At 39.2% G+C, this 14445-nt stretch overlaps 1 protein-coding gene across 1 annotated transcript in view; it reads left to right on the forward strand.

Moving 5' to 3' along the window:
- LOC145989250 (putative ammonium transporter 1) overlaps window positions 1–10837 on the forward strand; it is a 44444-nt gene extending 33607 nt beyond the window's left edge. Inside the window, exons 6-11 of the mRNA XM_083124567.1 lie at window positions 1494–1727; window positions 3135–3246; window positions 4510–4625; window positions 6188–6314; window positions 7835–7939; window positions 9938–10837. Of these exons, the coding sequence (XP_082980693.1) occupies window positions 1494–1727; window positions 3135–3246; window positions 4510–4625; window positions 6188–6314; window positions 7835–7939; window positions 9938–10068 (825 nt within the window). The 3' untranslated portion in view covers window positions 10069–10837. The remainder of the gene's footprint in view (window positions 1–1493; window positions 1728–3134; window positions 3247–4509; window positions 4626–6187; window positions 6315–7834; window positions 7940–9937) is intronic.
- Window positions 10838–14445: the final 3608 nt, after the last annotated feature.

The raw sequence follows: 14445 nt of genomic DNA on the forward strand, positions 1-14445 counted from the left end.
TTTTATTGTTATAACAATTTGTAATGTAGGTCATTATATAATTTTGCTATCGTTTCAGATGATACACAAGGGACACGAAGGTGGGATCCTCCGCCTCCACTCACCACTCGCTCTTTATTCACCCTCTCACTCAGTGTCTTCTTTCTTCTTTGCTTCCTCTTTCTTCAAAAAAACTGAGTGCGGTTTTGAGGTTCATGTCCTGGTAAGAAGGAATATTACTTTGGAAGTCGGTTAGAAGGATTCCACTGTTGTCTCCTCTTGAAATATGATTGAGAATAGAATAAGACGAGTATAAGTGAAACTTGAATCTTGGTACCTTTATGAAAACCAAGACGTATGAACTTTCATGTTGGTTCTTTATAAGTTTGTTGAGTATATATAATATAATAAAAGAAAGAGTGTATATAAAATACAATTAGATGATAAACAAACATAAACAAATATATATATACATACATTATACATTTATGTACGAATATAATAATAGGTTATATTGGTACTGGGATGATGAACTATCCAGTATAATTAGGTGTTCCATATTTGGTATTTCGTTCTTTCTTCAGCCTGGAGGTGTCGGTGGGAATCTCTGACAATTTGAATTCATTCCATTCCAGTCGGTCTCTTTCTAAGTGTAGTTATGTAGTATCTTCTATTTATGGAAGTAGGTCCATCCTCATAGAACTTGATATTACCATCAGGATCCTCCTCTTCGGAGTTCAAAGATTCAGGGTCAGTCCTCTCATGTCTTCTTGTAGATCTTCTTAGTTCAGCTGTGACTCTTCTCTCTGTCACTGGTTTCACAGGATTTGGTTGGCCATTTCCAGGCACCCTTCTTGAGGTTCTGTATTCAAGCTCTTCATTGCTTGAAATTATTTCAGCCAACTTATTTACTATACAAAATATTGTTCGATCAGTCATTGTTAGATGCAATACATCCTGTCGAAGATTAGCCCTCAATTTCCTGATCCGGGTATCCTGGAATTTTATGCAATGAATCAAGGCATGTTCAGGTGTATCGAATGTTTTGCAAATTGGACACTGGTCCTTCGTGCCAAGGTCAAATCTCTTTAAATAAGTTCTGTAAGGACCGTGTCCCGTAATGTAGTGTGTTAGTCCCTTTGTGGGTTTTATATAAGATTTGGATGATCGGACTTTGGCCTCTGGTATGTATTCCTTGGTGTGTTGAGATCCCTGATGTTCTCTCCAATCCGCATACCAGGCACTTTGGAGGTGTTGATCAATGTCTTGCAGGGAATATATGTTGATCCCTAGAAGTTGCTGTATCATTCGATATTCCCTTTTCCTCCACCAATACCTGGCTGCAATTCTTTGGATTTCCATATCAAGGGGTAAAACTCCAGCTATGACTATGACTGCTAAGGTGGCTGTTGTTCTGAAAGCTCCCAAGATACGTAAAAGTACATTCTGTTGAGCTGCCCGAAGTTGTCGTCTTATTTGCTTGTTGATAGTGAGCATTGCCCATGCCGTTTCAGATGATAGGCATCGGAGGGATGATCCTGATCTTCGGCTTCCTGGCGTTCAACGGAGGTTCCCTAGGAAGCATGTCCAACCCAGGGGACTCGGCCATCATCGGACGGGTGATCTGCAACACAGTGGTGGCGGGAACAGCCGGTGCCTTTGTTGTCCTCACTGCCTGTCGCGCTGGGCTGGGAATGTCACCTTCTTGGAGTTTCCTCTTAACTCTCAACGGATCACTCACGGGAATGGTGAGTTAGTTTCTCATTCATTGCCTTTAGTATATTAGCTGCAAATGTTCTTTCTATGTACACGAAGGATGATTCTCCGTGCAACAGTCGCGAGGTCGTAAAGCTCTGTGAAGTTAACCTTTAGACCGCCGAGCAGGGTTTTGAAAGTAGCCTCTCTCTGGCCGCCGCCTTTGCGCGCGATTTTTAAATTTTACACTTATTTCAGAAAAACGTTATATCTCTGAGACTATTTGAGCTAATATACTTCGGGAAACTTTTGTTTTGCAGCTAGAACATCAGGGCATGCAACTGTGCAGGAATCAAAACGCCAAAGCCAATAAGAGGGGTTGGGTGGGCCGCGGCCCCCAACTTTCTATGAAAAATATCATAAAAATGGGGAGTTTTTTCACATATTCTATAATGTAATGCACCCAAGAACATGAAATTACTTTCATTCGGTTGAGAAAGGACAATTCTTTGAAAATAAGGCTAAAGTTTGCCTTCTCTTCCAAAAATAGCGGGGGAAGAGGGGGCAAACTCCCCATTTTTATGATTTGTTTATACAAAGTTGGGGGCCGCGGCCCACCCAACCCCTCTTATTGGCTTTGGCGTTTTGATTCCTGTACGGTTGCATGCCCTGATGTTCTATCTGCAAAACAAAAGTTACCCGAAGTAGATTGGTCAAATAGTCTACGAGTTATAACATTGTTTGTCAAATAAGTGTACAAATTTAAAATTCGCGCCAGCTTCCATACGTAACTTTGGAGTCGGGGGGGAGGGGGTCCTGGGCGGGTGGGTTTTCTTCCACGTGACATTTCAAAGTTGTATCTCAACATCTGTCAGAGTTTACAACCTCTCATACAAGTATGAAGGTGCTAAAAACACATGAACGTTTTAATCAGCAGGATGGGTCACCAGTGACTCATCGGCCGACTACGCCTATATTTTCTATGGGTCACATGTGACCCATTGGCCGAGTAAAGGTTAACCGACCCATTTTCTTTTCCCACACTTAATATATCCCGATCATTGCTTTGGATAGTTTGGTCAAACATTTCATTAGTTTCGCAAATACATGGAAATTATTAACGAATTAAATGGTTTCAGCTAATTTCATATTGTTCAGACCCATTTTAAATTTCGAACAGAAACTAGCCAGATCGAATTTAGTTTGATTTGATACAAATTTAGTTAGTTTTGCAAATATGACCAATATATTCGCCGAATAAATAATCCCATGATATTGCAGTTTGTATAATTTTGCCAACAGAGCTGTACATGTCGATTGATCCAAGTCTGTATTGGTGGGTTGTTATATAAATTTCGTTACTTTTAAAAATGTATCCATAACAACAAATGTTACTGTAATCATAATAAGATTTAGAATATATAAACGAAAGTGTCTACATAAACATTTTTGCACTACAGGTGTCCATTTGTTCAGGAGCCGACCGCTTTGAATTGTGGGCCTCCTTTGCGATTGGACTAATCGCTGGGTTCGTCTATTTAGGAGCACACTACTTGGTTGTACGTATTAGAGGTAGGTGCTTGCAAAAACTGTTCAGTCTTAATGTACTGTTTTTGATATAACTTAATGTCCAAGTCACATTTATGATGTTCGTATCATTCTTCAAATACTCTATAACAAGAGCGTGATATGAGTAAGTTTCATATTTATCTATTTCTACGAAGAAGCTTTCACCATACGATATCATTTATTTTATTTTATTTTATTTATTTATTTATTTATTTTTTGCAATAGAAGTTGAAATCAGTTTTAATTGCTATTGATTCAGCCTCTGTGTTAAAATCATTAAAGTTTACTTCGTGGTCCTGTCTAGGCTATAAGATTGATTTATGACTCGGTTTGTTACTTCGCATTTCTGCCACTTTTTGGTTAATTACGAAGATGACGATGAGTGATATAAGATTAAATTCATGAAGTAATACTCACTCATGCCCAGGCCTGGAATACGGAACCTCTGGCCGAAAACCACTCCATGCCTGTGGCAACCGTGAATCATTGCTGAAGGCTGTATACCAAAAGGACAGAAAATACAGTTTTTCGAGGAGTCGTAGCGTCGAAACAAGGCCTTAACGAGTAATACGTTCAGAACAACAGTTGTCTGGATGTGCTGTACATGCCGTGGAAGTTTATCCTTGTTGACACCGTGTTTGTTTGTGTGTGTAATACATATATAAATGAGCCAAATCTTACCAATTTGATCACCAAGGCAGAGCCACTTGTAATTGTCTTGTCTACTCTTGGGTCCATCGAAACAGACTTCTCTTGAAATATCGCTGTCTCAAAATTACATGAAACACTGGCCTCAATAAAAACAACGTAGAAAAATGCTTGAGACATTTGCTGCGAAAGTACGAAACCGGAAGCTCTCATCTTTACAAATGAAGCTGAGAATTGGCTATTTCTCACAGCTAACTCTTGCAAATCAACTGAATTCTCTACAAGTTACGCGTCCATTCTCTATCATTCTCTTATCATTTACTTCAGAATTGATATTCCCTCAATCCCTCCAGCACTCTAAAAACAACTTGGTCAAAAATTAATAAAATTTAGTCACTTTTCATAAATCTTGTATTCACAATAGCTCGAACTCAAATTTCGTCAAATGTGAATAAAAATTAGTGCTTGAAGAGTTTTTTTTTTTTCAGTTTTCGAGTAATATTTAGTCAAAAATTAAGATTCTCAAGATTGAAAGAAATTTAGTCATGACTTTACCCTAACCAATTGGAGTACTTGAATACGTGAGTGTACGTAAGTAACTATGTGTTTGTTTTTCAGTGGACGACCCGCTGGACGCCATAGCTGTCCATCTAGGAGGAGGTTTGCTGGGGGTCATAGCCGCGCCGGTGTTCATAAAGGAAGGCTTGATCTACGGTCACGGCAGCGCTGGACTGGTTAGTTGCAATCTTCGACTTGATAGTACAGCTTGCATTCAAGATGCATGTAATATTATTTATTTATTGCCTCTAACTTCTGTTTTTCTTTCTTCGGACAGTTAATTGCCAGTTGCGATACGAGGTGTTATCTACGACAGGAAATTAGCATAGTAAGTCGACCTTCGCTGCAGAGTTGTCAGCGAAGCGAGCTTAGACTCCAGGGATCCCGGGTTCGAATCCTGCGTGACCCAAGAATGTTTGTGTTCGTCGTGAGTGAAAAAGTAGAGAAGTCCCAACGTTGAGACGTCCTTTTTCCGGCAACTCAGTATTGAAAAAGATACATCGTAGCTAGTTTGTAATTCATGCGTGCAACACGATCTATGATTTAAATAAAGTTGTTTTGCTTGCTTGTAACAACCGTAAATTAAAAGAAAAACACTGAATTGCAGGGAACACCTTTTGCAAGCAGAGGCATCGCCACGGGTTAGAGAAATTTGCTGAAACTGAGTAGAGCAATCATGCGTAAAGAGAGATAGATAGAATAAGACAGAAATGGGTAGATAGGGAAATATGAGAATAAAGACAAAGAGAAGCATAGAGGAAAATAAGACGGAAGAGAAATAAAGAAAAAGGGGAAAAAAGGCAAGGGAAGAAAGATAAAAATGAAGAAATATAGAGAAAGAGAGGGAAGCAATGGAGAGAAACAGGGAAAAAGAAAGCTACAAAGAGAGACAGGAACAAAGAAAGAGATAATGGCAGGGAGAGCGGAGGGAAACGGAAGCATATCAACTTGAAAATATTTCGTCCACCCTTTACTCCCCCAATCCCCACAAACGAAATTCTCCGGCGATGCCCTTGCATACAAAAATACCAACCCAGTTAAGTTTCAAATCCATTAACTATAACTCGGTTACGTTAACGAAGTACCTTTCCAGATATTCCGGGTGCGAAAACCTGGGGTGGGGGAAAGGGAGGATTTCCCCCCACCAACAATCTTGACCTCAAACCTTCCCCCACTAAAACTTTCCCGGGGGGAGAGTTTTTTTCTTGTAACAACAAAAGATAAGAAATTAGTTTTGACTTCAAATATTATATTTTTACCAAGAATAGTATAAAAACACACAAAATAGTGTTGTTGTTAGTGCTGAATGCTTCCTCTCTCTCTCTCTCTCTCTCTCTCTCTCTCTCTCTCTCTCTCTCTCTCTCTCCTTCTCCTTCCCTCCTCTCTTTCAAGAGATCAGTAGCAGATTACACTAACAACATTATATGCACAATAATAGTAAAACTAGAATAAAATACAAATATAACTATGAAATCTGGATATAGAAAACAAACACTTATACATAATAGAATTATTCCTTCAATTTTTAAAATTTATTCACAACTTTAACCAGTAAGTAAAGGGAAATCCTTTATGTATTTAATAATAATGTATTTAATATATTCAGTGATTTATTTTATATTATATGTAAATCGTCTAATAATATTTGTGTGTGTAGATTGATTTTCCTAACCCCCTCTTCCACCAGTCTTGAATGATTTCTCACCCTGCAGATACTGTACATTTGCGTTTCTTTCAGCTGCTGGCGTACAACGTGGCAGGCGTGCTGGCCATCATTGCCTGGTCGGCGTCCCTTTGCGTTATTATGTTCGGATGCCTGAAACGGATCAACACGCTCAGGGTGTCCCTCGAGGAGGAAGAGAGAGGTGAGTCAGAAATTACCTGTGAACTTAGCTGTCCGTGTTACATAATTATAATTATATAGGTCGCCACTGCTCAATTACTCTCTTCACTCGTACAAAACACTTGCCAAGAACAAGGTGGAGGACAAAATAACGATTTAAGGGAAGAATACAAAATTGCCACGCCTACTGATCCGCCACCATATGAAAGCCGAATCACACGGAACGCATTAACCACGTCAAGATTATTTTTCAGAGTAAAGAACTTTGTAGATTTAAGGTCCGCGCTGCTAATACACATCGTCCTATTTCGTTCAAATGCAATACGGAACCTACACGTCAGAACATTGGTAGCATGTCCCACTTTGATTCCTGCTCCTCCTAAACCACACACTCTCTCATTCTACGTATTACACTGTTCTTGGGCCAGGATTTACATATGTGGAGGCCCGGGCTTACAAAACAGCCTCCTCCCCTTTCTGATTATATTATACATATATCGTTTCGAACCCTTTATGGGACGCACTCGCTTTCATGAATCCATGTTAATGGTTAACGTTGAGGTAGTCGAATTACTTTCGGAACATCTCCAGCGGACTGAGCGAGTCTGTCTAGCGAGCCTAGTGGGCGTGTAGAACCTGATCAAGGGTCTCAGCGATAGGTTCTGGTTTGAGATGACGTCAGCGGCTCGCTTGGTTAATTGGCTGCTTTGAGAGTTGTGACTCGTTCCGATGCTTCAAATGCATAACAGACAAAGATGTTACGGAAATAATCTCCCTCTACTGGTTTCAAGAAATGTGAAATTAGGTCATCTCGCAACCAACCATACATATGATAGAACATCCAATATTATTCCGTTCTCGAGAATGTGCAGCTACAACGAAGAAAGGATGGAATTTTTCTGTCCGCTCAGAGTACCGTGAATGTTGCAGCCGATGTTATTTTCACTGACGCATCTCCCTCCGATCTCAACCCTTCCCTAAAGGATATAGCTGCTCAGAAAACTCTACGTTTACTGTAGTTAGTTATCGTGGTCTGAAGATAATAACAAGTGCCCTTTGCCCCCAAATTAACCTAAATCGTGCTGGCATAAAAAATCCCGACAATATCTGTACAGTAGAGCAATTTGTTCCCTTCAATGTCTGCCATACGTCTCTTTTCTGACTGTTAAGAAAAACAAGCGTTAAAACCTAAAACGGTGTCATGACCACCATCGAATTTTATTGTCGGAAGACCCATCCAGTTACTTACTCTAGGCATTGAATGTTACCCTTTAGAACAGATCTCTCGTCTTCAAGAAACTGAATCGATACTGCAATTACGGGCAGTAGTTCAGATATAATATTGGACACGAGGGTCAGAGTCCGAAACAAGAAGTGAAATTATCAGCTTTGCAAGAACTTATCAAGATAGGTAACTTCCACGGATCTTCGGAATTAATCGGATTATAAAAATATGTACATTCTTGAGTAAATCTGAAATTTTTAATGACAAACCACTATTTCCATTCAGCAAAATGACGTATTTTAATAATTCTTTCCTAGGTTTGGACGTCTCGAAACACAAGGAACCAGCATACCCTGCGAAAGCATGGAGAGAAGAGCAATACCAATGCAAACACATAGGAATCGGAAGTTCCGAGCACAGAGGTGAGATTAAAACTAAACTATTGGTTTTGTACGAACAAAGACATAATTTAGATCCATTCTTTTGACATTGTTGTTGCTGCATGTTGGGCCAAATTAAAACACCTAATTTCGAAAAGGAGGATTTTTTTTAACATATCGTAGCTGTCCTCTCTCGTAGGCATAACGTATTTGAAGATATTTATTGAACTATTATGTAATTGGTCTTGTTCTGTGTTTCCTATTCCAAAGGAGAGGGTAACATTGTTATTTAAATTCTGAAGATGAATGTTTACAAATATAACTGAACTCATTATCATTTATCCCATGAAAACCAGCAAATAGCATGACTATAAAGCAAATTTATTAACTGTACATGTTCACAGAATGTAGCAACTAATGATAGAAAAATTAGTTGAATCTTTTTGTCGAACATTTCACAGCGAAACGCAGTTGAACCAATGATTCTAGTTTAGAGGCAACCAAAGAGAAAACAAGTTGGAAAAAATTAACATTCAATTTGTTTTACTCAGGCAAGACTACAGAATTGATGAATTTAAGGACATCATCAATATAATAAGGTTGTCAACACACTGAAAACTATAATAAAATGTTTAATTTTTGTTTATTTACTTTCTAGATGAAATATCTTTCCTTGTACCAATGGCTTGTGTGATTGAAGAACCTTTAGACACACAAGATTAACTTTGGGGTTTGTAGAAATTATGTCGAAGTTTGTGTTAGCACTTTTCCTTGTTGCATGTTCTTGTATTGACAATGGCAATGGTGTGTCCAGGTGAGTTTGTTTGTTCAAGTGAGGTTATAACCCTAATTTGAACTGACGGTAAAACATAACTCCAACTACTATAAGAAGAAGTATGAAGACATGCTCTTGGAAAATTCCTGGTCACCCCATTGCTCCAAGCCGGACCCTGTGGCCGAGTGGTTAGCACATCGCGCTGCGACGCCGAGGTTCCCGGGTTGGAATCCCGCTCGGGCTTGTTTGTTTGTGAATGTCCATTCATCAATGTCATCATTTCATCACTCATCCCCATCTTCGCAAATTAGCCAAGAGGCACAAAACGCGAAGTAAAATAAACTAAATCAATCAATCAATCAACCCATTGCTCCAAGACTATTTTCACTCGCACGTCGCAGCTTTTGTCTACTGTGTTGTTTGCACGGCATTTCTGTTGTTTATGAATCTCATTCTTTTCTTCACTTTCAAAAGTATATACACGTGCAGCATGCCTTCAATAACACACAATTCTGTGTAGAATCACTTCGTGAAGCTAGTGTGAGAACGTACTAGAAATGTGTTCAATAACGAATTTCGATATATAGGCTGTCAACAATATCAATATCGATGGTCACAATGATATTGGTTGTGATAAAATATCTATTGGCAATTTATGTAACAATGGTATATGTGATATATTGAAGTTAATTGCTTTTACAATATCGAGACTTGAACGAACGAAATAATTACTGAATACCAATATATCGAAATATGCTCTGCCCTAGAGTGGAGCTCGCAGTAGGGACGCTGATCTGTCACTAATTTCTGTGATGAGTCATTGAAGGGAAAATAAAAAACAGTTTGTCCACATGCATAGGCTAATCCAGACCGTGCCAATATTATAAAGCAGGGGTGTCCAAACATTTTTTGTATTAACACTTGAGCAATTTGTCGCGCACTGTATTACATTTTACTTACAGTAAATATAATAGGTTTTACAAGTACAAAACCGGACCACATTAAAAGAAAACCTTTTGCGGGCCATAGTTTTGGCTGCCGTTATAAAATAACTATCGAACCAGCTTGGATACTAGATTTGAAGACAATAATCCCTGCTACTAGGACTAAATCGTCGATTCTGTAATCATGATAATTTCCTTTTCCGCTCATAAAATGCACGCAATGAAGACGAGAGATTTAAATTGTGAACCCATATTTCCTTTTTACCAAGATGTTTGTGGAACACTCTTATTAATATTCACTTTATATTGCCTCTTTTACAGGTTCTTTACCTTCCAACATGTCGGCCGACACCTCGAAAGTCTCGTCCAAAGAAGGAATAAGAATGAAAGTGTTGCCTGCTTTCGATAACATGGCTTTCAACAACGGGGATGTAGAATCAGGCACGCAGTGAACAAATCCTCAACACGAAAGTTGGAAGACTTCTGTGAATTTAGCTTCAGGAGACTGGCGCTTGAATAACCTGTGATAAGAAAACATGCTAACGAAGGAACAAAGTGGACATTCGAAAAGTTCCTTAGGAAGTCATGGTGCCCGAACGTTGAAGGATTGTGATCGGGCATTTTTGAAAGGAAGTACATAATCTGCTCGAGAGCATGTTTATAAAAATGAGGTCTCACCTTTTGATAAAGTAACTGTATTTTAATAAAACTATTCATAATTCCTCCCCAAGGTCAATGGTCTGCGAGAAATGACATCATGTGGAGGTGCGACATAAACACTTGATATTTTATGAAATTAAGTACAGTAGTTTTTAGAAGCAAAGGGAGGAGTATTATGCGAATTAGTATTTTAATATTTAAGTTGCCTCTGAAGTGCAATAATATTATAAGGTAGTCCAGTCTACGCAAGAAACGAAAACAGTGTCAAGTTCCTGAACAGATTTACTCACCAATTGACACATTTTTCCAACAACTCGCTCTGCATATGTATTTAAGACTAGTTTTGCTAACACCATAATGCACAAACGCAAGAGAGCTAACTTGTAAACAGTATTATAACTTCCCTTATACTAATATGGACTGAATCTGAAGTGTTATTTATAATTTTTCTTTGAAATTATTAATTCCACTGTATATTTATGTAATATTTTATATATAATATGACATCAGCTATGCATGTAATTTTATCGAACATATTTTTTAATAAAATAATGTTCCCAATTCCAAAGCCTATATCTCATGTAACAATCTGAGTTCAGTGGGATTTAGGTTCGACTACTGACCAAGACGTGAGTGTTGTGTTGCGTTCTTTGATGTAGTATGATAACAAGTCATAGTTTATCATCAGTGTCGTGATTAATTCGAAGGTAGAACGTTTATGTATGTTTTACGGCTATACTGACAAAATATTGGTAAAGCTGTTTCAAAAATAATACGCATTATTATTTGTCCTACCTTCGAGTTATGCAATGCACTGAAAGACCCGTGGAAGTGTTCTAAATTATATTTTTAACTTTTTTTGAAGCAGAGCATTTTACACTTTCTATGAGTAAAATTTTAATGTTTCCTTACTTTTAATGTGTTGTTCAACGCAAGTTACCGTTAGCCGCCCCCGTGGCAGAGTGGTTAGTACATCGCGATACGAAGCCAGAGGTCCATGTTTGACGCTTAGTCCGGAGACCGAAGTCCCCTTCCTAGATGCCAAGCTAAACTGTTTGATTCCAGGGTACGTGTCACCGGATCGGTTTTTACCCCCGACGAATAGCCGACTCGTGCATAAAGTGATGTTGAATAATAATAATAATAATAACGACGTAGATAATAATAATTAATGTTAGCCATAAAGTCCAGCGGAAATGCTTTGCTGACTTAACGTTGTACGAAATATTAATACCAATAGTTATGAGGATTAGTATACGATATGTATAAACACAAATCATAGTCAAATCATAGATAACAATAATGTATATTATATAACACACAAAAATAGACACATTACACAACCCCTCACTGTCATTCAAGCATTCACACACTCTCTCATACCGCAGGGGTGAAAATTACATTAAGGTAAATACATTGGATTTCTTAGATGCCAAGCAATATTTAGTTTTCTTATGAATCTTAAAGTGCGCCCGCAGACGTTAATTTGCTTAGAATTAAAGATATTTAGCTTTCATCAGCGCACGCTCATTACATTCTGCCAACGAGCATAACACGTAATCTTTTATATTTCGTAATTTATTAAAACATTAATATACGCCTTCATGGCCTTCACAGGGGAACACTTTGCCTTCTTTTTTATTAAAACATTAAATCATTATTGTAGAATTATCACTACTGCGCCTCGGAACTTCAATAACATTAGGCAGGGCACGCAACTCGTGCAACATAGATATCAAAATGCAAGGCGCACACATGTTTACAGAATGAAAAATGAAGACACTGATGTATGAATATATTAAAAATAGCAGGAAGTTAATTTACTTCCTTATTTAGCAAACTTGAGAGGTGATCTCTGCAAGAGATACACGATATACGCAGTTTTAACCAAATGTTTACCGAGTAAAGCATATAAGGTGACATAAATAAACATTATTACTCAACAGCTCGGCGCAGAGCGTGGAAAAACAACAGTATGCTGTGAATCGATCTTCCGAATTAGCAATTGTCGTGAAATTTAGATGATGATTGCAAGAAATTTAATCAATACCTTTGCGACTTTTAATTTAAATACTGGTATCTTTTCGTCCGACGGCCGATCTTTGGAGTCTTGGGTAGATGATCACTCACACATATAGAAAATTAACAGTAGTATACTGTACCATCTAGACGTTCCAGCGACGTTTACCGTAGTCCTTTAAACGGCGGCGTGACGTCAATCCGCGGTCCTCCTCGCGACCCTAACACTTCCCCACGTTACTTCTTTGTTGCGGCACTTCGGAAACTTCTTGGACACACCTTCCTTCTACGCTTCGACATCACGGCGATAAGGATGAGGGAAAAACTGCCTCTCTGCCATCTGGTCTGCTTCGTGGTGGAGCGATTAATTGCTTCGCATCGTCTCTCTCTCTACTCGGGGGACGGCGAAAACTGTCGAAGTTGCTTTACCGGAGGTATTCGTGGATTCTCACTGCTAATCTCACGCGGGACGTCGGCGTCGTCTCAAGACGCAGTAGGTGTCGCTCCATCTCTCAGTCTTCTCTTCTAGACGGTAGGTATAAGTGAGGGCTGGTGTCGCTTCATCTTTCCATTCCTCTCTCTTTCTCTCTCTGTAGAACTTTTGTCGGGCGTCGCCGTCGAAGTACTCAAGGACGCTGATTCGGCTGGCTGCTTTCGGCGGTATCGTTACATAGCTTCATATTGGGCTGCGGACGTCATTTGTGGCGCTTGTGGCGGCGTTTTAGCGGTGTGGCGCCGCGACGCTGAGCGGCGATCTGCGTTGTCGGCTTCATGCAGGATAGGAAGACCCATGGCCCTCCTTCTCTTGTGATTTAGCCCGCCATAGTTGTATTAATGTTCCTCGTCACAAAAAGAATAACACGAATCCAGTGCACAGGTCACTAATTAACACAGGTCACTATTTATACGACTAGTCACTGTCGCTCACTCACGCAGGGTAAAACACACGGCGCGGTAGAAAAAAGACAGTCCCGAATCTTTACTCAGACTGTCGCAGAACTGGCGGTAGACTGTGTATGTTCGTCCGTTCTGCCACTATTTAAAGACAACTTGAAATTTCGAATTCAACAGACTGGCTTTTAGGCTCGGAAATCTGAAGTTGAGTCGTTGGTGGTCAAGCGTCCCTTTTTTGCTTGGTCCAGCTTCTTCAGGCACACGTGTTGCGTTAGAATGGGGTGAAAAGAATAGATTCTATCGCCTGGACTCTCACCCGGTACGTAACATGTTCCTCCACTAATTGGCCTCCCAAGTGGAACTTCTCGTCGCCAAATGCACAAAAGTCGCTCAAACAGTGAAAGGTTTATCACAGTACATTGTGGTAGTTCCCAGCTCCCCTGAACGAACGGGGGAAAAGTCGACAAAAGCAGAGAAACACAAAAGGTTCAGAAACGTGTTGTTTTTCTACCCAAGCATCAAGAGGATACGAAGTTACAGAAAAATATAAAATAATGAAAGCCTAGGATATAGAATAATAAAAACGTAGGTGACAAAAACTGATTGTCATACATGTATATTTGTGTGTCCATTCATCAATTTCATCATATCATCACTCATCCCCATCTTCGCAAATTAGCCAAAAGTGGCACAAGATCGCGAAGTAAAGCAAATCAATCAATCAATGAATCAAATTTCATGTCACTCATCCTCATCTTCGAAATTGAGTGTTTGATTGATTTGGTTTATTTTACTTCGCAAAGAAGTTGTTATATCCAATTGATGTAAAATCAAGTCCATTATTATTACTGTTGTTATTTTTACTTATTAATTTTCATACTCGCTGACAATACGAAACTGATTATTGGCGGGTCAACTTCCCCTCTCCCCATGAAACTTCGCTTACGTTGGATCAATGAAAGTTCGGAAAACAAATTGACAACTTATTCAAAGCTTTATACATAGTTAGTGCAACTGCGAGAGAATGCTTATAGAACCATTCCTTGAGGCAATCGCTCCAGAATGTTCAAATGTTTGGAATTTCTGAGAATTGTGCGAAACAGATTTTATTCGTGGATTCACACCGCACCTGCAAACCCATCGACTTGCACAGCTGACCGCTCTGTTTGCAGTATTGTTCCTGGTTCGGACCGAGAAATTTCCTTAGGATTGTCCCAAAATTTCCTTTCTGACCTGGCATTCTTTCTGCTCCTGTA

This window comes from Lepisma saccharinum, chromosome 6 (assembly GCF_977018435.1).
Source record: "Lepisma saccharinum chromosome 6, izLepSacc3.1, whole genome shotgun sequence".
In the NCBI taxonomy this organism is placed as follows: Eukaryota; Metazoa; Arthropoda; class Insecta; order Zygentoma; family Lepismatidae; genus Lepisma; species Lepisma saccharinum.